This window comes from Drosophila kikkawai, chromosome 2R, assembly GCF_030179895.1.
Source record: "Drosophila kikkawai strain 14028-0561.14 chromosome 2R, DkikHiC1v2, whole genome shotgun sequence".
NCBI lineage: Eukaryota > Metazoa > Arthropoda > Insecta > Diptera > Drosophilidae > Drosophila > Drosophila kikkawai.
The window spans coordinates 20,920,571-20,940,537 of NC_091729.1; the positions used below are offsets into that span (position 1 = coordinate 20,920,571).

At 40.7% G+C, this 19,967-nt stretch overlaps 6 protein-coding genes and 3 long non-coding RNA genes across 13 annotated transcripts in view; 6 read left to right on the top strand and 3 right to left on the bottom strand.

The window, feature by feature from the left end:
• The window catches only part of SLO2 (slowpoke 2), an 88,402-nt gene that overhangs the window by 45,874 nt on the left and 22,561 nt on the right, over nucleotides 1–19,967 (top strand). The gene's annotated exons all lie outside the window — the stretch shown is intronic.
• Nucleotides 1,141–3,560, bottom strand: Gr47a (Gustatory receptor 47a). Its single transcript, XM_017181544.2, has 2 exons — nucleotides 1,536–3,560; nucleotides 1,141–1,480 (listed from the first exon to the last, which is right to left on the bottom strand). Exons 1-2 carry the CDS (start codon nucleotides 2,553–2,555, stop codon nucleotides 1,322–1,324), a joined length of 1,179 nt encoding a protein of 392 aa, XP_017037033.2. The 5' UTR covers nucleotides 2,556–3,560; the 3' UTR covers nucleotides 1,141–1,321.
• Nucleotides 4,418–5,859, bottom strand: LOC108085161 (uncharacterized). 2 transcript variants are annotated; one of them, XR_011444644.1, is made up of 3 exons: nucleotides 5,597–5,854; nucleotides 5,116–5,523; nucleotides 4,418–4,680 (listed from the first exon to the last, which is right to left on the bottom strand). It is a non-coding gene; the product is annotated as an uncharacterized lncRNA (long non-coding RNA). The 2 variants fall into 2 exon arrangements; XR_001771089.3 differs by lacking the exon at nucleotides 4,418–4,680 and having other exon boundaries at nucleotides 5,160–5,523; nucleotides 5,597–5,859.
• On the top strand, nucleotides 7,186–7,875 carry LOC108085156 (uncharacterized). 2 transcript variants are annotated; one of them, XM_017181690.3, is made up of 2 exons: nucleotides 7,186–7,518; nucleotides 7,594–7,875. In XM_017181690.3, exon 1 carries the CDS (start codon nucleotides 7,354–7,356, stop codon nucleotides 7,489–7,491), a length of 138 nt encoding a protein of 45 aa, XP_017037179.1. In that variant the 5' UTR covers nucleotides 7,186–7,353; the 3' UTR covers nucleotides 7,492–7,518; nucleotides 7,594–7,875. The 2 variants fall into 2 exon arrangements, with proteins under 2 accessions (XP_017037179.1, XP_017037178.1); XM_017181689.3 differs by having other exon boundaries at nucleotides 7,190–7,518; nucleotides 7,591–7,875.
• LOC108085158 (uncharacterized) lies at nucleotides 8,386–8,765 on the top strand. Its single transcript, XM_017181693.3, has 2 exons — nucleotides 8,386–8,524; nucleotides 8,695–8,765. Exon 1 carries the CDS (start codon nucleotides 8,411–8,413, stop codon nucleotides 8,522–8,524), a length of 114 nt encoding a protein of 37 aa, XP_017037182.1. The 5' UTR covers nucleotides 8,386–8,410; the 3' UTR covers nucleotides 8,695–8,765.
• Nucleotides 8,777–9,260, top strand: LOC108085157 (uncharacterized). The gene has a single exon (XM_017181692.2). The coding sequence runs from the start codon at nucleotides 8,777–8,779 to the stop codon at nucleotides 8,969–8,971; it is 195 nt and encodes a 64-aa protein (XP_017037181.1). The 3' UTR covers nucleotides 8,972–9,260.
• LOC121502884 (uncharacterized) lies at nucleotides 9,617–10,408 on the bottom strand. The gene has a single exon (XM_041776892.2). The coding sequence runs from the start codon at nucleotides 10,252–10,254 to the stop codon at nucleotides 9,853–9,855; it is 402 nt and encodes a 133-aa protein (XP_041632826.1). The 5' UTR covers nucleotides 10,255–10,408; the 3' UTR covers nucleotides 9,617–9,852.
• Nucleotides 10,662–11,353, top strand: LOC108085160 (uncharacterized). 2 transcript variants are annotated; one of them, XR_001771086.3, is made up of 3 exons: nucleotides 10,662–10,821; nucleotides 10,900–11,156; nucleotides 11,209–11,353. It is a non-coding gene; the product is annotated as an uncharacterized lncRNA (long non-coding RNA). The 2 variants fall into 2 exon arrangements; XR_001771087.3 differs by having other exon boundaries at nucleotides 10,663–10,821; nucleotides 10,947–11,156.
• LOC108085159 (uncharacterized) lies at nucleotides 12,424–12,992 on the top strand. Its single transcript, XR_001771085.3, has 2 exons — nucleotides 12,424–12,642; nucleotides 12,708–12,992. It is a non-coding gene; the product is annotated as an uncharacterized lncRNA (long non-coding RNA).

A 19,967-nucleotide genomic window follows, 5' to 3' on the forward strand; every position in this document is an offset into this window, starting at 1 on the left:
AACGCGGAGATAGCTCTGAGTTGCAAAAATCAATGTGAGACTCTCGTGCTTACAAACAGTAATAATAATCACGACGACCAAACGGATCTTAACTAAGAATTTATACAATTAGCTTAGCGCCTAAGTGTACATATGACCAGAATGGAATAAACTTGGTAAAAGCTTTAAACTAGTCAACTAAGAGACAGGCGAGGCAAATGCGAACTCGAAATTTGCTGTCAATTCTCGTGTGTAACTGTAAAGTGTAACTGAACGTGTAAACTGTAGACTGTGCTATATGAACATATTCAACCTATAAACTAAGCTACTATAATATATATTATTGTCGGGAGAGAAGCCCTAGAACGATTTTCAGGTAAAGCAAAACGAATTGAAACGAAAACCAAACAAAACCACACATCAACAGTCTCTTTCCTGGGAGCTTTCCTTTGCTGTGCGCTTTGTAGATCTGTCCATAAGTGTTCTCTGCCAACTGCATTTATTCGTGTATGTGTGTCCATGTGTCTGTGTATGTGTTCCTAGCACGACAAGAAACGAATCCTTGGTCCTGCAACATGAGCAGTGACCCGTGCCACAACGCGCCCAGTGGCAGCCGCAGCGGCAGCGGCAACGACAACAATAATAACAATAGTGAAAGCGGCGGCAACAACGGCACCTATAGCCGCTTTACTAGCCTCCGTAACTGCAAGTTAGCTAATTGGTTTCCACAAGTAAGTTTTGTTTATCCTTTGATTTCGTTCACCATTCGGTTTCCATTAACTTTTTTCCCTTTCATTTTTATTTGCTCGACTATTTTCACACCTTAACACAGACACGGAGAGACGCTGGTTTCATCCGCAAATCAAATTAAAATGTTCATCCTTCGACAGCATATACACACACCTGCATGCGAAAGAATTATAGGTCCTGGAAAGGTAGAGCACAGGTATTCTCAGGGCAGAAAAATACCCTTTAGAGGGATGGATTTAACATTAAAATGTTACGACTGACCTCTACCTTCGAGCTTATGTCACTTTTTTCCTAACAATTGTGTAAGCTTTACCAATCCTTGCCCTATCCCCATAACCATCATCATCATCATCTCAGACTTCATTGTGCTGAGCTCCTTGGCTTGTGGCTTTGGATTCGAATGCATTGTAGTTGATTTTTCCATTATATATTTACTGAATGCATATATGTAAATAATTGTATTGGTTCAAGTTGTGCATGTGTTCTGGTTTCTGCTTTGTGCTCGCCGGCGAGACAAACTTCTGCCTCTGCCCCTGCTGCCTTCTATAATATAATAAAACTCTTTCAATCAGAGGATTTGCCATCGAAGTGTCTAGGACTTGAGCTTGTTGTAGTCGCCTTGCAGCCAGCAGATTGTGTACAGCATTGACTTGGCAAAGAGCGTCAGCGTCAGTTTTCGGTCAAAGGTGAACACGTTAAGAAAGACAACCCGCTGGGGATGCAGGGACAGTTTTAGGGTGAACATTGACAGCTAAAAGAGGAGCTAAAATAAGTAAAAGAAAAGTCTGGGAAAAGTCTGAACTCACCAAGCGATCCATCCTGTTTGTCTCGCGCAAAATGCGCCATGAGTCCTCCCTCAACTTGATGAACATTTCGGCCACATCCGTGGCATAAAACAGGTTAATGGCATCCAGGATATAGCTCAGAAACACAAAAATTCGAATGCCCAGGCTCATGTCAATGGACTGAGGGGCGGCCACCATCTGGAATATCTCGTAGCCAAAGGTGATCTGGAACCAGCTCTTGCAGGCCAAAACGCAGACCGAAACGTGTCCATACTCGAGGTTAACTTGGTCTGACAGATGGAGCACCTTTGAGTAGAGTTTCAGGCAGCGTGTCATCTCTGAAAGCCTGTTCCTCTGCCTAGTTCTGGTCAGGAGCAGCAGCATCCTATTATTGATCATCTCCTGGCTGCGACAGATCTGCCACATCACACAGTAGAAGCCAAAGACGGCGGCCAGGAGCATGTTGTACACCAGCCAATAGGAGCCCAGGTTCAAGAGGAACAGATGAGGCACCAGACGCTTCAGGTAGAAGGGATAAAACAGGTGGATCCTCAGCAGGGTGATTGAGACAAACACCAGTTTCAGGTAGAATCTATGCCTCAGCATAGAGCCGCTTGGCAGTCCCCAGAAGGACTTGGCCTCCATGCGGATGAGCTCCTGGGCCAGCTTCCGGATCCCCTGCCTCCTCTGCCAGCATGAGTGTATGCAAAAGCCGGCAGTGCCGCCCATGGTAAGGATGCTCACACTTATCCTCATATCTCCGGCGGAATTGTACAGCATCCTGCCAAGAGCCACAAGGCAGAGTAGGTGGTGTACCAGGCAGTATAACTTCAGCTTCCAGGAGTCCTTAAAACCGTTCTTCTTCGCGTTGAAATAGTAGGTGTTTAGTCCGTTTAGAGCCATGAATCTGCTGAGGAAACTACAGAACAGCGACCAGGTTCCAACCATTTTGCCAACTGACCAAGAGCAGGACATCGAGGCCCACTTTATAGGCTTATAGGTCAGGCCAATTAGGCCCGTATTTATAGTTGGGCGATTCATCGAAAGGGGTGCGATAAATGGGCCATCAGGGAGTCATTAGTTTGCGTTGAAAAATGGTTCTCACATTAGCAGGAATTATCCAGACAGGCGTAATCAATTACCCAACATCAAAGTCATGGCATATTGAAATAAACCATAAAGCAGCAGCCTGGCTTTTAAAATCCACGAGTGATGAAAGAAAGATGAAAAGCCACCGACACATATGATATTCAATATGGATAAATCAAATACAGACACGACGCACCGAGAAAGCCCAATAACGCCACTGACAAAGCCCGCTTTTGTGTGGCAAACTATAATAAAAGTATGGATGTATAAAGGTCCTCGGGGGTGAACTCACCCGATGCCCCGCCTGCAACCCCCCCTGGGCGGGCAATCAATACTGCTTTTTAATGAAGAAATAAAAGCGGAATGTCCACTTGTGTTCTGTTCGGACAGTGTCGTAAAAATTGTCTACATTTTTATTACGTATATCAAAGCGTTGGGTAAGTCAGGCCACCACCAGGATACCAGGCCCGGCCAAGGACCGTGAAAAGATTGTATCCTGTCTGCCATCAGTCTGCGTGTCCCTCCCCGAAAGTTCTTCATATTCCTCCCGCACTCACATGGCTAATGGTCTCCGGGACCCAGGACACAGGACTCCAACAGGAGCAGCACGCACCAGCGCCTGAGCGCGTGCTGAGCTGGAAAATATCCTCTTTTGTGGTTGGCCCAAAACCACCTAAGCCACCTTCCCCACTCGAAATTCCAACGGCGACAAGTGTTTATTTTGGCATTTTTTCTTTTTGTTTCTCTTCTTTTTTTTTTTTTTAGCCTGGTCAGCGTTTGACAACGCACTCAACCCGATAGAAGAGGCTGCCCCATTCCGAGCAGGACGAGTCCTTTGTTGGCCTAATGATTATTGCCTTTGCCTTCGCTTTTTCGGTTCCGGGTGGCATTGTTTGCCAGGCCAAAAATATTCCATATTGTTCCGCCTGCTCTTTGCTTTTTTACGATGCTTTTCAATGGGCGTGAAAATACATTTTTTTGGGGGGGGGGGGGGGGGGAAGAAAAATCCCTGAAGGTTGCGTGCCCTCGGCTTGATAAGGATTTTATGTTATTAAAATGATTTGCTAATTTGGTAGAGCTTATGTCTCTCTTACCAAAGTGCTTCCATAAATATTACTAATTGGGAGGAAATATAAATTTTGATTTTTGTTGTAGAGGAACTTTATTTTGCTTTATTGATTGTTTTAGAATTTTAAGCTGGATCTGCTTTTTTTCTAATCTAAAAATAAGCAATCAACATGCTGAGTTGTTCTTGGTCTTCTAGTTCTTCTAGTTCTTTTAGTTTCTATTTCCATGGTCCTTGTAGAATTTGGGCTATTTGTGATTCCTGCTGCTGTTGTTAATTTTATTTTAGTTGTGCATTCTACCTTTGTAGTCATTTGTGTAGTTGTGGGTTTTTTCCTTCTTCGTATGCAATGTTCTTGACACTGCTGCTGGGTGTATCCCTTAATGCACATAGCTGCCTTCACGCATTTACCCTGTCTTAGAACCCAAAGAATCTGGAGGGGAGCGCACATGGCCCTATTAAGTATTATACTCACTGGTATGGTACACAAGTCTAAAATGTATCGAATATTAAAGATTTGTTTGCAAATCCTTGAGATCTCTAAACATACCTAGAGGGTTACCTCGCTGCGTTTGTCCTATTAAAACTAAAAGAAATAACACTTCCAAAGCTTTTCTCATTGCAACAACTTCTGAAATATTCCGCAAATAACTCTAATAACTCCCCCAAGCCTTTCTAATCGCAATTGGTTAGGCCTTGGCCTACCAGATCAAATCAATTTATGAAAAAAACAATATTTTAAGGCTTGAATTTCAGTTTATTATTAATTGTTACATTTTATTTAAATGTTTTAGTTCCATGTGGACTTCCCAAATGGGCATCATTAGCATTAATAGAGGGGCATTCTCATACAAAAACCGCCTGATGATGAACTGCCATTTGTGAGGAGAAACTTTACTTTACATTTTTTTCCGACACGCTCTGTAATTCTGCTTGTGGGCCATAATAAATGTAGGGGATTACCCGGGCAGCTGGGACAGCATTTAAATATTTGTAGATTTTAAATGAATGCTAAAAGGGAATTTATAAATTTTCAAACAAGTGGCTTAAATTTAATGCATGCTGGTTGAATTAATTTTGGGATAAGAGCTTTAAATGATTAATGGTTAGAGTAAATTGTGTGTGGTTTTCTTGACTTTTAAATGATTTTTGGTTCGATTAAAAGGCAATTTAATGACTAGGTTGTCAAGAGATTAAATAGAAATGGTTACTGCTAATCTCCAGAATTATTTATATCAAAAACTGAGCAATAAATTCGTGTGAAATATGGTTGTTAAACATATTACTAAATCATTTAGCCAAACAAAAAAATTCTCAAGATTGAAATGATTCTTTAATACTCCCTGCGAGCAGACTGAACTCCTAAATACTTAGGTAATTAGCATAATAAAGCTACTCAACTCATATATTTTCTTTAAAATGTTCTGTTTATAAATTTTTAAATACCCATGTAATTATCCAAATCAAACTGTCTGCCAGGACACAGCTAATGACGATGCCAAGTGTTCGTTTTTATTCCAGTTCAACGCAATTTTCATGGCTCCGCCTGGCATTTTCTGTTGGCTTTTATAATTAAGTTTCGGGCACGCAATCATTTAGAGTGTTTGGAGGAGTATTGGGGCAGACGACGCGACAATGTCTGCTGCTTCTTGTAAAATTTATGCAAATTTCGATTAATTTATTTTTGACACAAGCCCCAAAGAGAGCGAGAGGAGCTACCCCAGCTCATTAGGAAGGGAATTCGCCTGCTAATTGAACGGAAATCTGGAGCTGATGACAAGAGAATCAGTTGATTCTGATTGCAGCTGATCAATCAATCAATTTGTTGGCCAAATTTGTGAGCTTGCCTTTGGCCTTGCGTGCATTAAGGATATTAAAGTAATGAGAGAGAGCTGCAGCTATAAGATTCCTGGGAAATCTGGCTTACCCGCAGAACTTCCGCCACTTCCGCCTGCCGCTGCCAGAGACATTGTGTGGGAATTTTTTTTTTTTTGGAAATGGACATCTCCCTCTTTCTCGCCCCCCAGAATGCGGTTCATATTTTAATTTCCGGAATGAAAGGAGGAGCAATTCCGAGCTCTGAGCTCTCCATTTGTGGACAGTTGCCAGTTTGCTGTAAAGTTTTCCATCTCCCTTTATTTTGGGAAATTCCATTTCACTTCAAAATTTGATTGATACTACGGAAGTTGGTTTGCGCCCTCGAGCGTATGTCACTTTGCTTGATTTAGTTTTGCCATTAGTTGGCTTTTTGTAATCTGGAATAACTTTATTATTAATTATCGAGCTTGTATCTTGCTTTATTTTATATATTTGAGCTCTTAAAATAACATTTTATTTATTTCTTTTATATAAAAACCATAATGGAAAGCCAAGGGTCAGCTGCGATTAATCATTTATGCATGCTTCCGTTTCCTCTTAATTTTTTATTGCATCCTTGTGTGTTTGTTTACTGTTTAAAGGTATAGAAAGCTCCCTAACACACACTGACACACAATACCCCACACAATGCTGAAAATGCAATTCACATACATTTAAGTAAAAAAATTCGCTGTGCTTTTACCATTTATACGCTTCATGTCAACTCATAATTTTGCTGACAATAAAAACTGAAAAATCAACCAACAACGCCAAACATGAAATGCTTAACCAAATTAATAAAAAACAATTTGTGAAAAAATAAAATACGACAACGACAACTATTAAAATTCCCTCAACGAAAATAACCAAACCAATTTTGTGCACGAAAAAACATGGAAATTCAACGGAAAACCCATTGGAAAAGCAAACATTGCCACCGAAATATTGAAATTAATTCTGCAATCAACTCGTCATAACATCCACCCACCACCACCACTTGCCCCCGCAGAATGTCAATGTTCTTCTTTCGATTGCATAACCTGCAGCGCGCCGAGGAGAACAAGCGCAAGAAGCGCGTGGAGCAGCAGCGCCAGCAGCAGCGTCAGCGGCGGGGGGCCAAGGTCTTCAAATGCGTTAGCGACTCCACCGGCCACCTGACCTTGGCCCCCTCGCGCCTCTTCGAACGGACGCCGATGAGTCCGTCGGACAGTCTGGACGAGATCGCGCTGCAGATCCCCAGGTGAGTGGGTTCTAAGGAGATCTCTGAATGGAGAATTCAACTTGAGAATACAAGAAATGTGAAAGCTAAAACTTTATTTACACTTAAGAACTTTTGAAGCATTTATTTATAAGTGCACTGGGAGAAAAGATCTATTCATGAAGAAGTTTTCTTTATAAATTCTATTAAAAATCTCTTTTTTCTCTCGGTGTTTCTTACATTGTTGAAGGGTGTTTCGTTCTCCTGCCAGTTAATTTGGGCACAATGATGGGCTTTTTGGTGCAAACCTCACCTGTTCGGTTTTGTCTGCTGCTGAGTGACATCCTTGCAGCCAAGGAAACCCAACTTGGGGATTGCTTTTCTTGTGTGGTTTAAAGTCTGAATAAGTCAAGAGACCAAAGTCTGTTGTCGTTGGTGTTTCAGTTTCAGAATTTCCCACCAAGTAAACTACATAGTAAATAAAACAGGCAGGTCATGCCTTTTTAGTTATTATAATTCCAGCTTATTGCAGTTGAAATTTACAGTTTCAGATTTTAAATTTTAAGTCAACAAAATTGTGACTATATTTTCTACCAGCCTAGCCTAATTTTTTTGTTATTTATATCAAAATGCGTATGCTATGCGATCGATTCGCCGCCCTAATGGCGGGCACTTTTGTGGGCATGTGGTACTCTATGAACTTTCCACCTCTTGAGCTGCCAGATTTAGGTGGTGACAAGGACAAAGGCAAGGACAGCAAGAAATAGGCTAAGCTGGAAACAAGACCCCATTACGTATGTCCAGTATCTTATAGCTACTTTCTTTTCTAGCGAACTCATCTAAAAACGACCAAAATTCCAATACAGCAGCTGAGGGCAGCAGCAATAAAGACGATAAAAATTCGAATGAACAACCTGAAAAGGGGAAAAGAACATCGAAATTCGGTCAAAACTCCAACGTAGATCAAGCAATGGGAAACATGAGATCAAATGCTGACAAGTAAATGAACAATGGAAGGACCTCTGAAATATGCTTTAAGAAGTGAATTATTGTGCGTCTTACGTGGCGGCACTTTGGTTTTTTTGTTAAAGATATCAAGTGGGGACTTCCACACATTTTGCCCCCACAAATAAAGATGGGAGAATCGAGAAGCTCCTGACTTTGAATCTTTCAACATTTGGGTTAAACGGAACTCGCTTTTTGGTTGGTAAATTCTCAGAGCTTAAAGCGTACCTTTGGCTCCTGCGGTTATTTCCCCCCAACTGATTCAGATTCATATTTCGCCAAATCGCATCCTTTGTAGCATGTGGAGCCTTTGTTGTGTATACACACACAAATGCGAGCACAGCGTTTCCAATAAGAGTTGCCAACGGAGGTGGCACAATGGCACTTTAATTTCGCATTTTCACAGCCTTGGGACTCGCGTAATCCCGGCTAATTAAATTGGCCTTTGTAATCTCTCAGTTAATTAAGGCCACTGGGTGGGTTCTGGTTCGCTTCAAGCAGGCTCTGAGATTTGTGTAGTCTCGTACGGGGGCAGCTTTCATTCCTCAGTTATTCATTTTAGTAGCACCAGTACACACACCGAGTAATCTAAAAAATTCTAAATTCTACATAAACCAAAAAAAGTTGCTAGTTCCTTCTAGGCAAACTCTAGGTTCCTTTGGACAAGTAAAAACTATCACCATGCATTTGATGTGCGAACGTCTATCGGCTGTTTTTGCTGGCGTCGTGGCAGGCTTGTGGTTTGCCAAGACCTTCCCCGCGGAAGCCCCCAAGAAGGACGAAAAGAAGAAATAGGTGAGAAGGGGGTATTCCATTCCGGATCTAGTAATCTGTGCTTGGGTCTAGTTGACGACCTGTCAACACGGGCTATGTGATTGTACTCAGTATTTATTGAGGCTTTCGGCCGCATGTATACCTCTCGGCTTGTACAAAATTTTTATCGTAATTTGTTTTCATCGTAATAGAAATCTGGTAAACGAAATTCACTTCAAAATTTTCGAAATAATTGAGAAAACGTGAGGCAGCAGCAGCACAGCATTTGGAAGCATGCCCAGTTGTAAGCGCACCGAGGTCCGGCGCGTCTGCCGCCCGATGCCCTCGCTCCTGGCCCGGCTCAACTGCACGCCATGCAATCGGGTCGTGTTCTTTCTGGTTGGAGTGGGACTCGGCGTCTTCTTCGTGCGAAACAAGGACTCCAAGGACAAGTCGAGCGACAAGAAGGATGACAAGAAGAAGAAGTGATAACCGGTAACAAAACCCGATACCCGATACGGATGCCGTTGCCAGTCTGAAACCGGAAAGTTACCAAGCCGCCTGGAGATGGCCTTCACTCTTGAGCATTCGTGTAGCGGGCTGTATCGCACTTAAAATGCCGATCGATAAGTTTGTCCATCGATGGAGCCTGCGATAAATTTATCAATTGAGCATTTTGTAAAAACGCCCCTCTTCAAAGTTTCTTCGATTGATCTGTTATTTATTCTTATGAAATGCACTTTATTAAATTACAACTGGAGTTCCTGCTAAGAAAGTATTTGAAATGTGATTTAGCTTTGGGGTGGGGGATGTTGTAATACCAATAAGATGGGTAACGCTAGAGCTGGCCTTATTTTTACAAGCGAAAGGACACAAGAAAGGTAGGCGTTATGCATCTTATTCCGGATATTTTATTTTTCACAAGGATGTTTTCCCAGTTCAAAGTTTGCCTTGGAGCCGTTTACATATATTTCAGTTCAGGGTAAAAAACATGTTTCTTGAATTTTAGTTCCGGATACTTTATTTTTCAGAAGGTTGTCACCGAATTAATTGAAAATGTTTTTATAATGCTTTCCAGTTTTAAGGTTGCCTTATATATATATATTTCAGTTCAGGTTAAGGGTAAAACACATGTTTCTTGAATTTTAGTTCCCAACTCTTGGACGCCAAAGTGGATTCAATTTATTTAACTCTGCTGTTGAACGCTTTCCTAGGCGTTCCATCAATGCATTTCAATTTCCTTACCATGTCACCTGTTCGAACTGGTAATTAAATATGGAAAACACTGGAAAGTGTAGAGAAGATCGTTGAACGCATCAATTGAAAACTTGGGATTCGATAGGATACTGGAAATTTGGACGTCTCTGTAACTATTTCTTCTCCTTGCCCTTGTTCTCTTTCTCCGCCTTCTCCTTAGCGGCCTTTTCCTTCTTCTCTTTTTCCGCCCTCTCCTTGTCGGCCTTCTCCTTCTCCTTCTTCTCCTTGTCCGCCTTCTCCTTGTCGGCCTTCTCCTTGTCGGCCTTCGCCTTCTCGCGCTCCTTGCGCTCCTGCTCCTTCTGCTTTGGCGGCTTGGCGTCCTCTTCCGCCGCCTTCTTCGCATCCTGCTTGAGCTTGTCCCAGTAGAGTCCTATCCCAGCGCCAATTAGAAAGAAAACAAACCGATTGCAGGCAACACAGTTTAGTTTTTGAAACATTGAGGGTGGTGGGCGACAGCTCGGAGGAGGCGGTGGGCAGCACCGCGGAGGTGGGGGACAATCCTGCTTGTCGCACATCTTGGAAGGCTTTAGTCAGGGGATCGGAATTGGGACAATCGGCAGATTTCAAATAGTGTAATTTTGTTTTAGGAAAACTTTTCCGAAATATGTATGATGTTAGCCGAATGGAAAATTTTGAATAGTGAGAACTTTACCCAGCTGTGCGATCTGAATAGGGAAAGTACCTGACGTTGATCTCGAATGCTACTTAAATATTTTACATTTTGTTTTTAAAGGAGTTTAGAATGTACTATAAAGTATTGATATAAAACTAAATAATAAACAAATATTTTAGGCAATAAACATATTGAAAAATTACACAATTTACAAATTAATAAAGAAAGTATCGATATATATCCCTCTTAATAATCACTTTTGTTGATATTTTTCCCTGTGTTCCCACGATTCTATAGCCTGACCTCTCCCCCCATCAGTATTTCTGGGCAAGCAATGTCATTTGAAAACCATTAGTAACCCTTTTTTTTCGATAGTTCTGGTCACCAAATTATGGATAACAACTCGCTTTTAACTTTCATTGTGGGCTGTATCGTGGGTTATTTGATAGGCAAGAACTACTCTAATTAGGTAAGAGAATTCACAACGTTTTCAGTAGGCTGTCGGCTTACTTGTCTTTGTTTTGAATAAATTCTGATGTTATTTAAGTATACTAAATCAAAAAATGGATGGCGATTGGCTGCTTACATTTCTAGTTGGCTGTTTGGTGGGATATTTGATAGCCAAGAATACCTAGAGGATATTGCCTAAGAATGGATGCGGAGTTTGCAGTAACATTTCTGGTTGGCTGCTTTATAGGATTCTTAGTGGCAAGAAACACCTAGGGAATATAGATATGGATGCAGACTTTGTACGTATATTCCTTATTGGCTGCTTGGTGGGATTTCTTGGCCAAAAATGTCTAGGTGAATGTTTTTCTTTATAACCTTTCATTTACAATATATCTTGTCATTATAGACCAAGAAATATCTAAGAAGCAAAATGAACCACGCAGCGATTATTTGACTGATGATCTGCCGTTGCTGAGTAGCCCTATTTCCAGACCAACCTAAACAAAATTTAGAAAGATAAATGTATAAATAAACAAATTTCACATAAACTATTTATTTATCTTATATATTTACACTTTTATCAATAAATCTATCCAATTTTGAAAACAAAACTATAATATTTCCTTACCTAAACTTTAATTATTTGAAAGAGTCAAGTTATCTTGGCTGAAAATGTCTCTTTTGGTCACAAAACAGGTCTAAAAGCTTGCCAGTTTTTGTTTAAAAATATTTTCATTCTTCCAAAATCAAAATTCTAGAAATAGTATGTGCCCCCTTATTGTCTTTGCCCTGGGCGTTTTCGTTGGAAGGTTGGATAAAAGCAATTTGAGTCACGTCATTTCATTTGGCCTCGGCTTTATCATTGGAATAATGAGTTGCCCACAAGAAGTGGCAAGAGACACCTAGGGAGTATTCGCTCCTTGGTGGGATTTCTTGGCCAAAAATATCTGGGAAAATGGCTTTCCTTATAAACTTTATCTTAAGGCTTTACAATATATAATTTGCCATTATAGATAAATATATATCTAAGAAGCAAAATAAAACACGCAGTGTTTTTATTTAAAAGAGTTAAGTTAGCTTAGCTGAAAATGTCTCTTTTGGTTACATCAAATTACAAAATAGGTCCAAAAGCTTGCCATTCTTTCAGCTTTTCATTCTCCCAAAATCAAAATTCTAGAAATAGTATGACCCACCTTATTGTCTTTGTCCTGGGCATTTTCGTTGGAAGGCTGTATTGCCGGCCATGCTGACTTGAGCTCCTTACCTAACAACTAGGAGTTGCAGTTCATAGAAGAAATTCAATAATTCAAATTCAAGATTCCAAAAGCAAGATGACTCACGTCATTTCATTTGCCCTGGGCGTTATCATTGGAATGATGAGTTGCCGACAATGCTGACTTGAAATGCAGATATTATTAAACCAAATTTAACAACAAATTATCAAGGAGAATGTATAAATAAAACATATATAAATTTAAAGATTGTTTAATATTTTTGGGGAGGTTTCAGAGCTCTAAAAAGTGGCGAAGATTTAGAAGAAAATATCCTTTCAAAGATTCATATTGATCTTAAGATGTAAACAAAGTTTTTACATATATTTTTATATTTATGTTATAATAGCCACATATATTTCAGCAAGAAAGTAGGCCTTGAATTTTATTTAACAAAACCTGCCTAGACTAAATTCCTTCAATCAATCTTTATTAAGACTTCAACTCGAAATTACATACAAAATTTGTAGTTAAAATTCCCTGAGATCGGATTTCCCTAGGAAAATATGCAGCGGTTTATAACATTTATTGTGGGGGGAATTGTTGGTTTTCTCATTGCCAAGCATAGAGTAAGTTTTCATTTATTTATATATTTATATTGCATTAGATATTAAATATTATATTATTTTTCTAGTAAACATTATGGCTTATATAATTATCTTTGGATTGGGCGTAGTGTTTGGCATGTTTGTATGCCGACGCTGCGAGCCCTGAGTTCACAGGAACCTTGGATATATAGAACTAATCATAGCTTTGGAGGAATTCCAGATCTAAAGCCCACAATAGAAATAGAAATTGAATAGAATTTGAACCCAAAGATGTCCATAAGCTCTCGCTGCAAGACTTAATAACCATCGATCATGGGGGATATCCAGATCTTCAGCCTTATTTAATTTAATAAAAATAAATCTAAAAACTATGTTATATGATTTTCTAGAATTTAATTGGACTTTATATTCTTTTCTTCCAGGTAATGAACTCTACATTTTGGCTAAAATAAAAACAACAAGATCAAGTAGATAAGTATATACGTTTAAGGTATATAAATAAATTTCTCCTATATAGCTAAAGTTTGTATCTTTTCCGCTAAAACTATCCACAAATGTATTTCTTTTAAATATCCCAACAAACCCTCTCAACAATTTCAACCCGCACACTCTGGGGTCGCCAGGGATTGGAGTCAAGTTCAATGCATTTATGACTTGGAGGAAAACTTTTGGCGCCTGCCTGCTTTTAATGGCTGGAAGACAATAAATATATACATATATGCGTCAGGATCTGAGTTGGGTTCAAGTTCCAAGAAACTTTAAGGAAAAGGGAAAACTTTCCACTTCCCTCACTCGTGGGTAAACTTTAAGGACCGGCAATTGCCCTTTCACATGTGGGGAGCAGGACCCTTTCAATCTATTTCCACCTGCCCCACCTGCCCGGAACCATTCATTATGATTGATTATTGCGCAAATCCAAGGCGATACAGGGGGATATATGCTTCATATACATATGTATGTGCATTCGACGTCGTCAGCCGCACAAAACGTTTAACAAATGAGAAGACAGACGACGTCCTGACATACAAATGAACTCGTTCGCCATTTCAATCAGTCCTGGGTGCTTGGTCCTGGGTCCTGGGACCTTGGCCCCCAGATCGAGCCGCAGCAGCATCCGCATAAATAAATATTTTATGAACTCGGCACCAGCTCACCCGAACCCGGATCCGTTTCCAGTTGGGTTAGGCTCGAGTGCGTCGCTCTGCATAACTTTGGGCCGGAATGTTTGTGGCAAGTCTTATCTGCGGCGCAAACAAAGGTGGGGCGCCGCCCCGCATTTCTTTCACCCTCAGGCTTCATCTGCGGTTAGGTAATTGGTTAAGGTGGCGCTCACAAGATTGACTCGCCCACCAAATGAAACGGTTGCCTTCCAGAATGATTGATGCCCCCGGGCCTGGGGTGCCGGAATAAGCCAGGATGTGGCGGGGCACCCTAAGGCTAAATTGCTCGGCCGTGCGGCCTGAGGGACCTGGATTTATAACAGCCAACAGGTAGGTAGTGTGTGTGTGCCTCAAGGGCCCCGCCACTTGGCCTCAAGGACACCCTAATCCTTACTGATTGCCCAGATTCCCCAACCCAGCCCAAGGCGTTTTTCCACCATTTCGCATGCTAATTTGTCAATAGAAAGTTTTAATTGAATTTTGCTTCACATGTTGGCAATTAATTTATGCAGTTTTTCCCGGTTAACAGTAAGAATTTGAATTTCGGTTGGCTCAGGGAAAGCTGCTGCAAGTGAGGAAAAGCTTTCTGTTAGCAGTCGGCGCTTTTCCGGTTCTCTCTGAAGCTTTTCTTGGCTCTCTTGCCGCTTTTCCCCGCTCTCTCCTTGGGCAAGGAAAATGTAAACAATAACGACTACCGGCTTGGCAGCTGTTTTTGGCGCCCAAGGAAACCCACCTCAGTGGTGGGTTTCCCCGTTTCCGCTTTGCCTTCCGAGCCTGCGCCACTTCCTTTCGCAGAGTCCTCGGTCCTCGGCTCGCCTTTAGTCCTTATCCTAGTGCCGATGCGAGCGTATCCCTGCCAGACGCACACAAACGCCACAACCGCGAGCCAATTTCAAAACGCAACGTCCGAAAAGTAATTTGGAAACGTGATAGAAATATAAAAAGTGTCAGAAAATAAATAATAAATAAAAAAGAATATAAATAAAATAAACACAAGAAAAGTGCTCTTTTAAATAATTAATAATTCCAATAACCTGAGCATAAAAATAAACCATAACAAAAGCCATTCTTTAAGCCAAGTTTTATTAAACAAAGATTAAATTCAAACTTACAAAGAAATCTAAATGCCAAAACGTACGTTTGGTATTAAAACTAATTATAAATTATAACTAAATATTTTAAAATATAATTTTATAATGAAAAAGTCTAATAATATGCTACAAGTAGCAAACAAAAGCCTTTATTTACAAAGACACACTTAAAAGTGCAAGAAAATTTTTAACGAAATTATTTTTTTAATTGTTTAATGTCTTAATGATTTTTTTGTTTTAATAAACTATTTAAATTACTAAATAAAAGCCCTTTAACAAAACAATAATCTAACAAAAACCTATTAAAATCTCCCCAAAAAACAAACAAAGAAGTGTCCCAAATTAGATTCGATTTCCATAAAGTTAAACCGAATTAGGCGGCTTAAAGCCAGACAGTTTTGTAATTAGCCCGGCCAAGAAGGCAACACCTAATCAGACGACACTGGCTGATAGGGATTACGAGCTCCAGCTCCTGCCTCCGACTGCCATGGTGGAGTGAAGTTGAAAATTTGCGGCAATTCAGAGTGGAGTCTTTGCCAGCAAATTGACTTGACAGACAGGGGCCAAAACATGGATGCAAGTTGGAAAAGTTTTTGACAAACTTTCCGCAAGTCGAAATCATTTATGATAACTTGACACACGCGCCACATATTGCAGAGGAGTCGCAGTCAAATGGAGAAGATTAATTGGATTCAATATTAATAATCAGAGAGGAGAACCCCGAGTAGAGTCTTTAATTAAGAAGAGGAGAAGTCCAAGTTAAAGCTCTTGGTAGAGGGACCGTGTAATTGAGTTATTTCCCTTGGATTTGTGCCATTTTTAGCATTTTACCATTATTAAATGGCTGCTGCGACAACAAGCTGTTAATGGCATCCCATAAAAATGGCGACGACGTCCCTCATTTCAGTCTGTCTAAGTGTGTGTGTGTGCCTAAGCGGCGTCATGATTGTTTTAATGGCTACTTGAACGGAAATTAACTGACAGCTGCAGATAAATGAAATACCCACTCAGGGCAAGCCGCACAATCTTATGGCTCCATCAATTCCGATTGACTGCAGTCGGGCATGAAATGCGTAGCGACTTTTCCAACCATTTTCCAGCGCAATCACCCCCTCCCCACACCCGCATTTCCAAATATTTGCACTCTGAAATGTCAAATAAGCTAATTTGGCCCATAATTCCCATTTCACACAGAGCCCTCCTCGGTTGAACTTTCCATGTATGATAAACAGAAATGGCAACCAATTTGCTCCGAAAAAACAGCAGGAACAACAAACAAGGCAAATGCAAATTGCTTTTCGGAACGAAGAATATGAAAATTATGAAATATGTGCGACATTTCTATTTGCATACATTTGGCCAAGAAATATTGGTGGGGGAGGAGGGTAAATAAAGAAAGTGGGTGGCAAGGTAATAACGAGGAGATGAAGGAGGAAAATGTTAAACAAAAGTCAATTTCGTGGCAAAAAGGTGAATGAAAACCTTGTGTGTGTGTGACTTCATAGAAAAAGGGGGCTAATTGTGAAATTTCGGCGGAATTCTTAATAAATTATTAAAGTCAAGCGAAACTTTTTGTCTCTAATTAGATTTTTGTAGACAATGTCAAGATATTTTTAAGAACCAATTCTAAACAAAATATTTAACTAATTTGTAACATTTATAAATCAGAACTTAATTTTTCCTAGTAATTTATGTTCCTCATCAGAAATTGTTAAGAAAAATGAGGCTAATAATGCCCAAGGTTCTTTTCTTTAGACTCTTAATATAGTCTCATCAACTCATTCGCCTTTCTTATTCACTTGCTCATGACTTCATCTTTGCCGTAGTTCATCAGGACTCACTTAAGCCCCAGGACAGCACAACTTCACCTTTTGGCCAGCGTTTCTTTTTAACGCTTTTTCTTTTATTGTTTTGGCCAACAGCAGCACACACGCATGTACAGACCACAAAAGAGGGATCAAGTGAAATGTTAAAAAAAGAAAGAGGAGAGCAGTGCAAAAAACAACATGCTAAACGCTTTGTAATACGCTTTTGTTTGGCCCGAGAGCCATTAAGCTGGCCAAGTGATAAATACGCTTTGGGTACTCAAGTCTTTTTTTGTAATATTACACAGGGAAAAATCTTTTAAAAATGTTAATATATACAATTTTTATTTTAAAATGTAATGAAATATTTATTCTTTAACAAAACGTCTCCAATTATAGTTTTTAATTAAGAAATGTATACCCTTTAATATTAATTTATGGGCATTTTGCTCTGTGTGCGGTCTCGTCTGCCTGAGAAAAGGTCGCGTGCGGTTTTGGCCAAGTTTAGAGGAGAATTGATTTATGAACGGGGGCTGCTGCTGGTGCGGCCGTTAGCCTTTTCGTTTTTCTCTTCTTTGGCTTGTTGCATGTAATGACGTCATTAGGGGCAAATTGCCCCCCATTTAACGGCAATCGATTGCTTCCGCACGATTAAATATGCTAAGCCAAAGGGGAAGCAACAGCCAGCAACAGTTTGTCTGCTCCTCGGTCCTCCTTTGGCTCCTTGGTTGAGCTATATTTTGTTGTCCTTTCTGCTCCGACATGTCGTGTCCTGCTGGTTGACGCCTCCTTTTTAAACTGTTGCGCATTTTTTTGTTTGTTGGCCGACAGCCAAGGCGTGCCGCTGTCTCCGGCCCCACGTCCTTTCTGTTCTTGTCTTCCTTTGGCTCCATGGTGTCTCTTTCACTTTCCCTGGCTCGTGGGCGCTCCTTCACTCTTTCCTCCTGGCGCGTGCCAACTTTTACTCGTATAGAGGAAGGACACGCAATAATAACAGAAATACTTGTGTTCATCAACAAGTTGGGGAATCTATAAAAGGATATTTACATTAAAGTACTTAAGATTGCCTTTTTTTCTAGGGATTCAGGAATTTAGTTAGGATATTTTAAAAGAGTTTTCTTATAACTTGAGTTTTTTAAAGTATTATTTAAGGTAAAATAAGTTTACCTTAAGACCTTATATACCCCTATCACACCCCTTAAAAGTAAGTTATTCCGAAACCGTGAATGACTTTATCGCGTGGGAAATGGCAATATGTTTGTGCCGCCTCTCAAAGGAATTTTGTAGGGCTAATTTCTGCTGATGCGAGTGCAACTTAGGTCTGCTCGGTTGGACCGCTGCTGAGAACACATCAAAGCCTTCCCATTCCCCTTCCAGGTCACTGAAATGTGCAGCATTAGAAGGAGCAAGGAGCAAGGAGCGTGGGTCGGTATACGTTTGATCCCATCATATTTTGTCGGAGGGATTTTCTGTGGTGTGTGTGCAATCAAGATACAAGAACATTAAAATGCGACCTTCACTCAATTTAAGCGATTCAGACATCAACTTTATTATGCTGCACATAAAGGCAGGGCATAAACTCCGAGCTGGAATCATAAAAAGCTACGAGCGAGGCTCTGGGCGCTGCCGAAAAAGAGTTCATGAACTGTGACGTCTTTGGACTTCCTTCCGTGCGAACAGCGGGCAAACAGCGAGGAGCAAAGGTCACCGGATTACCAATTTCTATTCGCTTGGCTCACCAAAATGAATAAAGATATTTTTGCTATGCAAATGCCAGCAGCAGCATCAGCAGCAGCATCAGTGCCAGAGACTCAGTTCCATCGCCCGAACAAAGCCAGGCTGTCTGGACAATGAAACAAAAGCGTGGCTCTCTGGCACAAATATTTAAATTTTATGCAGCCAAATTGATTTGTTTGCAAGCTGCCAAGTTCAACGCACCAAGCAGCTAGGAGAAATGGCTCCATCTCGCAGGACTGTGGCATCCTGGGCGGTCCAAATCATGTGTCGAGTGTTAATGCAAATGTTTGCATACATTTTGGCGGCACACACACACACGATTCCCACATCCGAAAAAGAGCATTCCCCCCTTTTCCTGTCGTCTGTCTGCCGCCAAAGGATACCGAGGATACCGAGGGGCCTTGCAGACTACTGCTCCAATCCGGGCAATCGATAAACCTAATGAGCTGTGAGACAGACGGGCAGACAGAGCGACACAGAGCATCGTCGCGGGGTTTGTTTTAAAATTAACCCACATGCGGGAACCCGAAAATAAACTTGAGAAAGAGCACTCACAAGTACTTCCTTGACACACACACACAGAGAGGCAAGTGTCATAAATTCAAAAGGTGAACATGAGAATTAGAATTCGAATTAGCATTTAACCAAACTGGGCCACAATTCATGATAATTCAAGGCTTTTGCTATTAATTTATGTTGATTAGTTTCTGTATAAAAATATCCTTTAGTGTTATGCTATGAACTTTTCCCTAAACATCCCCCAATTGTCCCGACATTTGGTTAACGAAAATTATATATTGTTATGTGTCGTAGGAACAAACTTCTAGTTTCGCACCCTTTTAGCTCCGAAATTGGGTCACCTTTGTCCCCCTGAGACCCACACCGTTTCAGGCCTCGTTCATAAAAAAGGTGTTAACCACAGGACAGGCCAATTACTGTAATTGCCCGGCCCACGAAAAAGTGCCACATCACACAGACATTACCAGCAGATACTCCGCGGCGAACAGGGCGTATACTTGATGCGTGCGACAGACCCCGGCACGCATGAGATTTCCAAAGAAAGCACTTCGATTAATCACATCGAAAGCCTAAATAATTGAAGACAGTCTTTATCTTTGTCATTGTCGTTGCTTTGCATTCAAAGATTGAATAAATAAATAAAAAGTGCATTAGAGAGCGCAGCTTGAAAGGGAAAAGTGAATCAATCTGTAACTGTAACTGTCCTCGCTAAAGTTCAAAGTTCATAGACAAATGTAAAAGGGAAAAAGTCCTTTTCAAAGATTTCTCTTAGATTTTTCTTGGATTTCTCTTGGATTTTTTAATTGAAGTCCCTGCAAACCCCAAAAGCCATAAAGCCAAGCAGCAGATGGCTTAAGGCCAGTCCTCGAGCAATTTAAATTACAGATTCCCCAAAAAAGGTGGTTGGGGAGCACAGAGTGCTCCTCCAGCTTCTCATCTTAAAGACAGACACCAAATCAAATCCTTCGAATGGGATAAAGACCGCAAAGTGTCCTTGAGTTCATCATTTATCAATGTGTCACTTAGCGAGACTT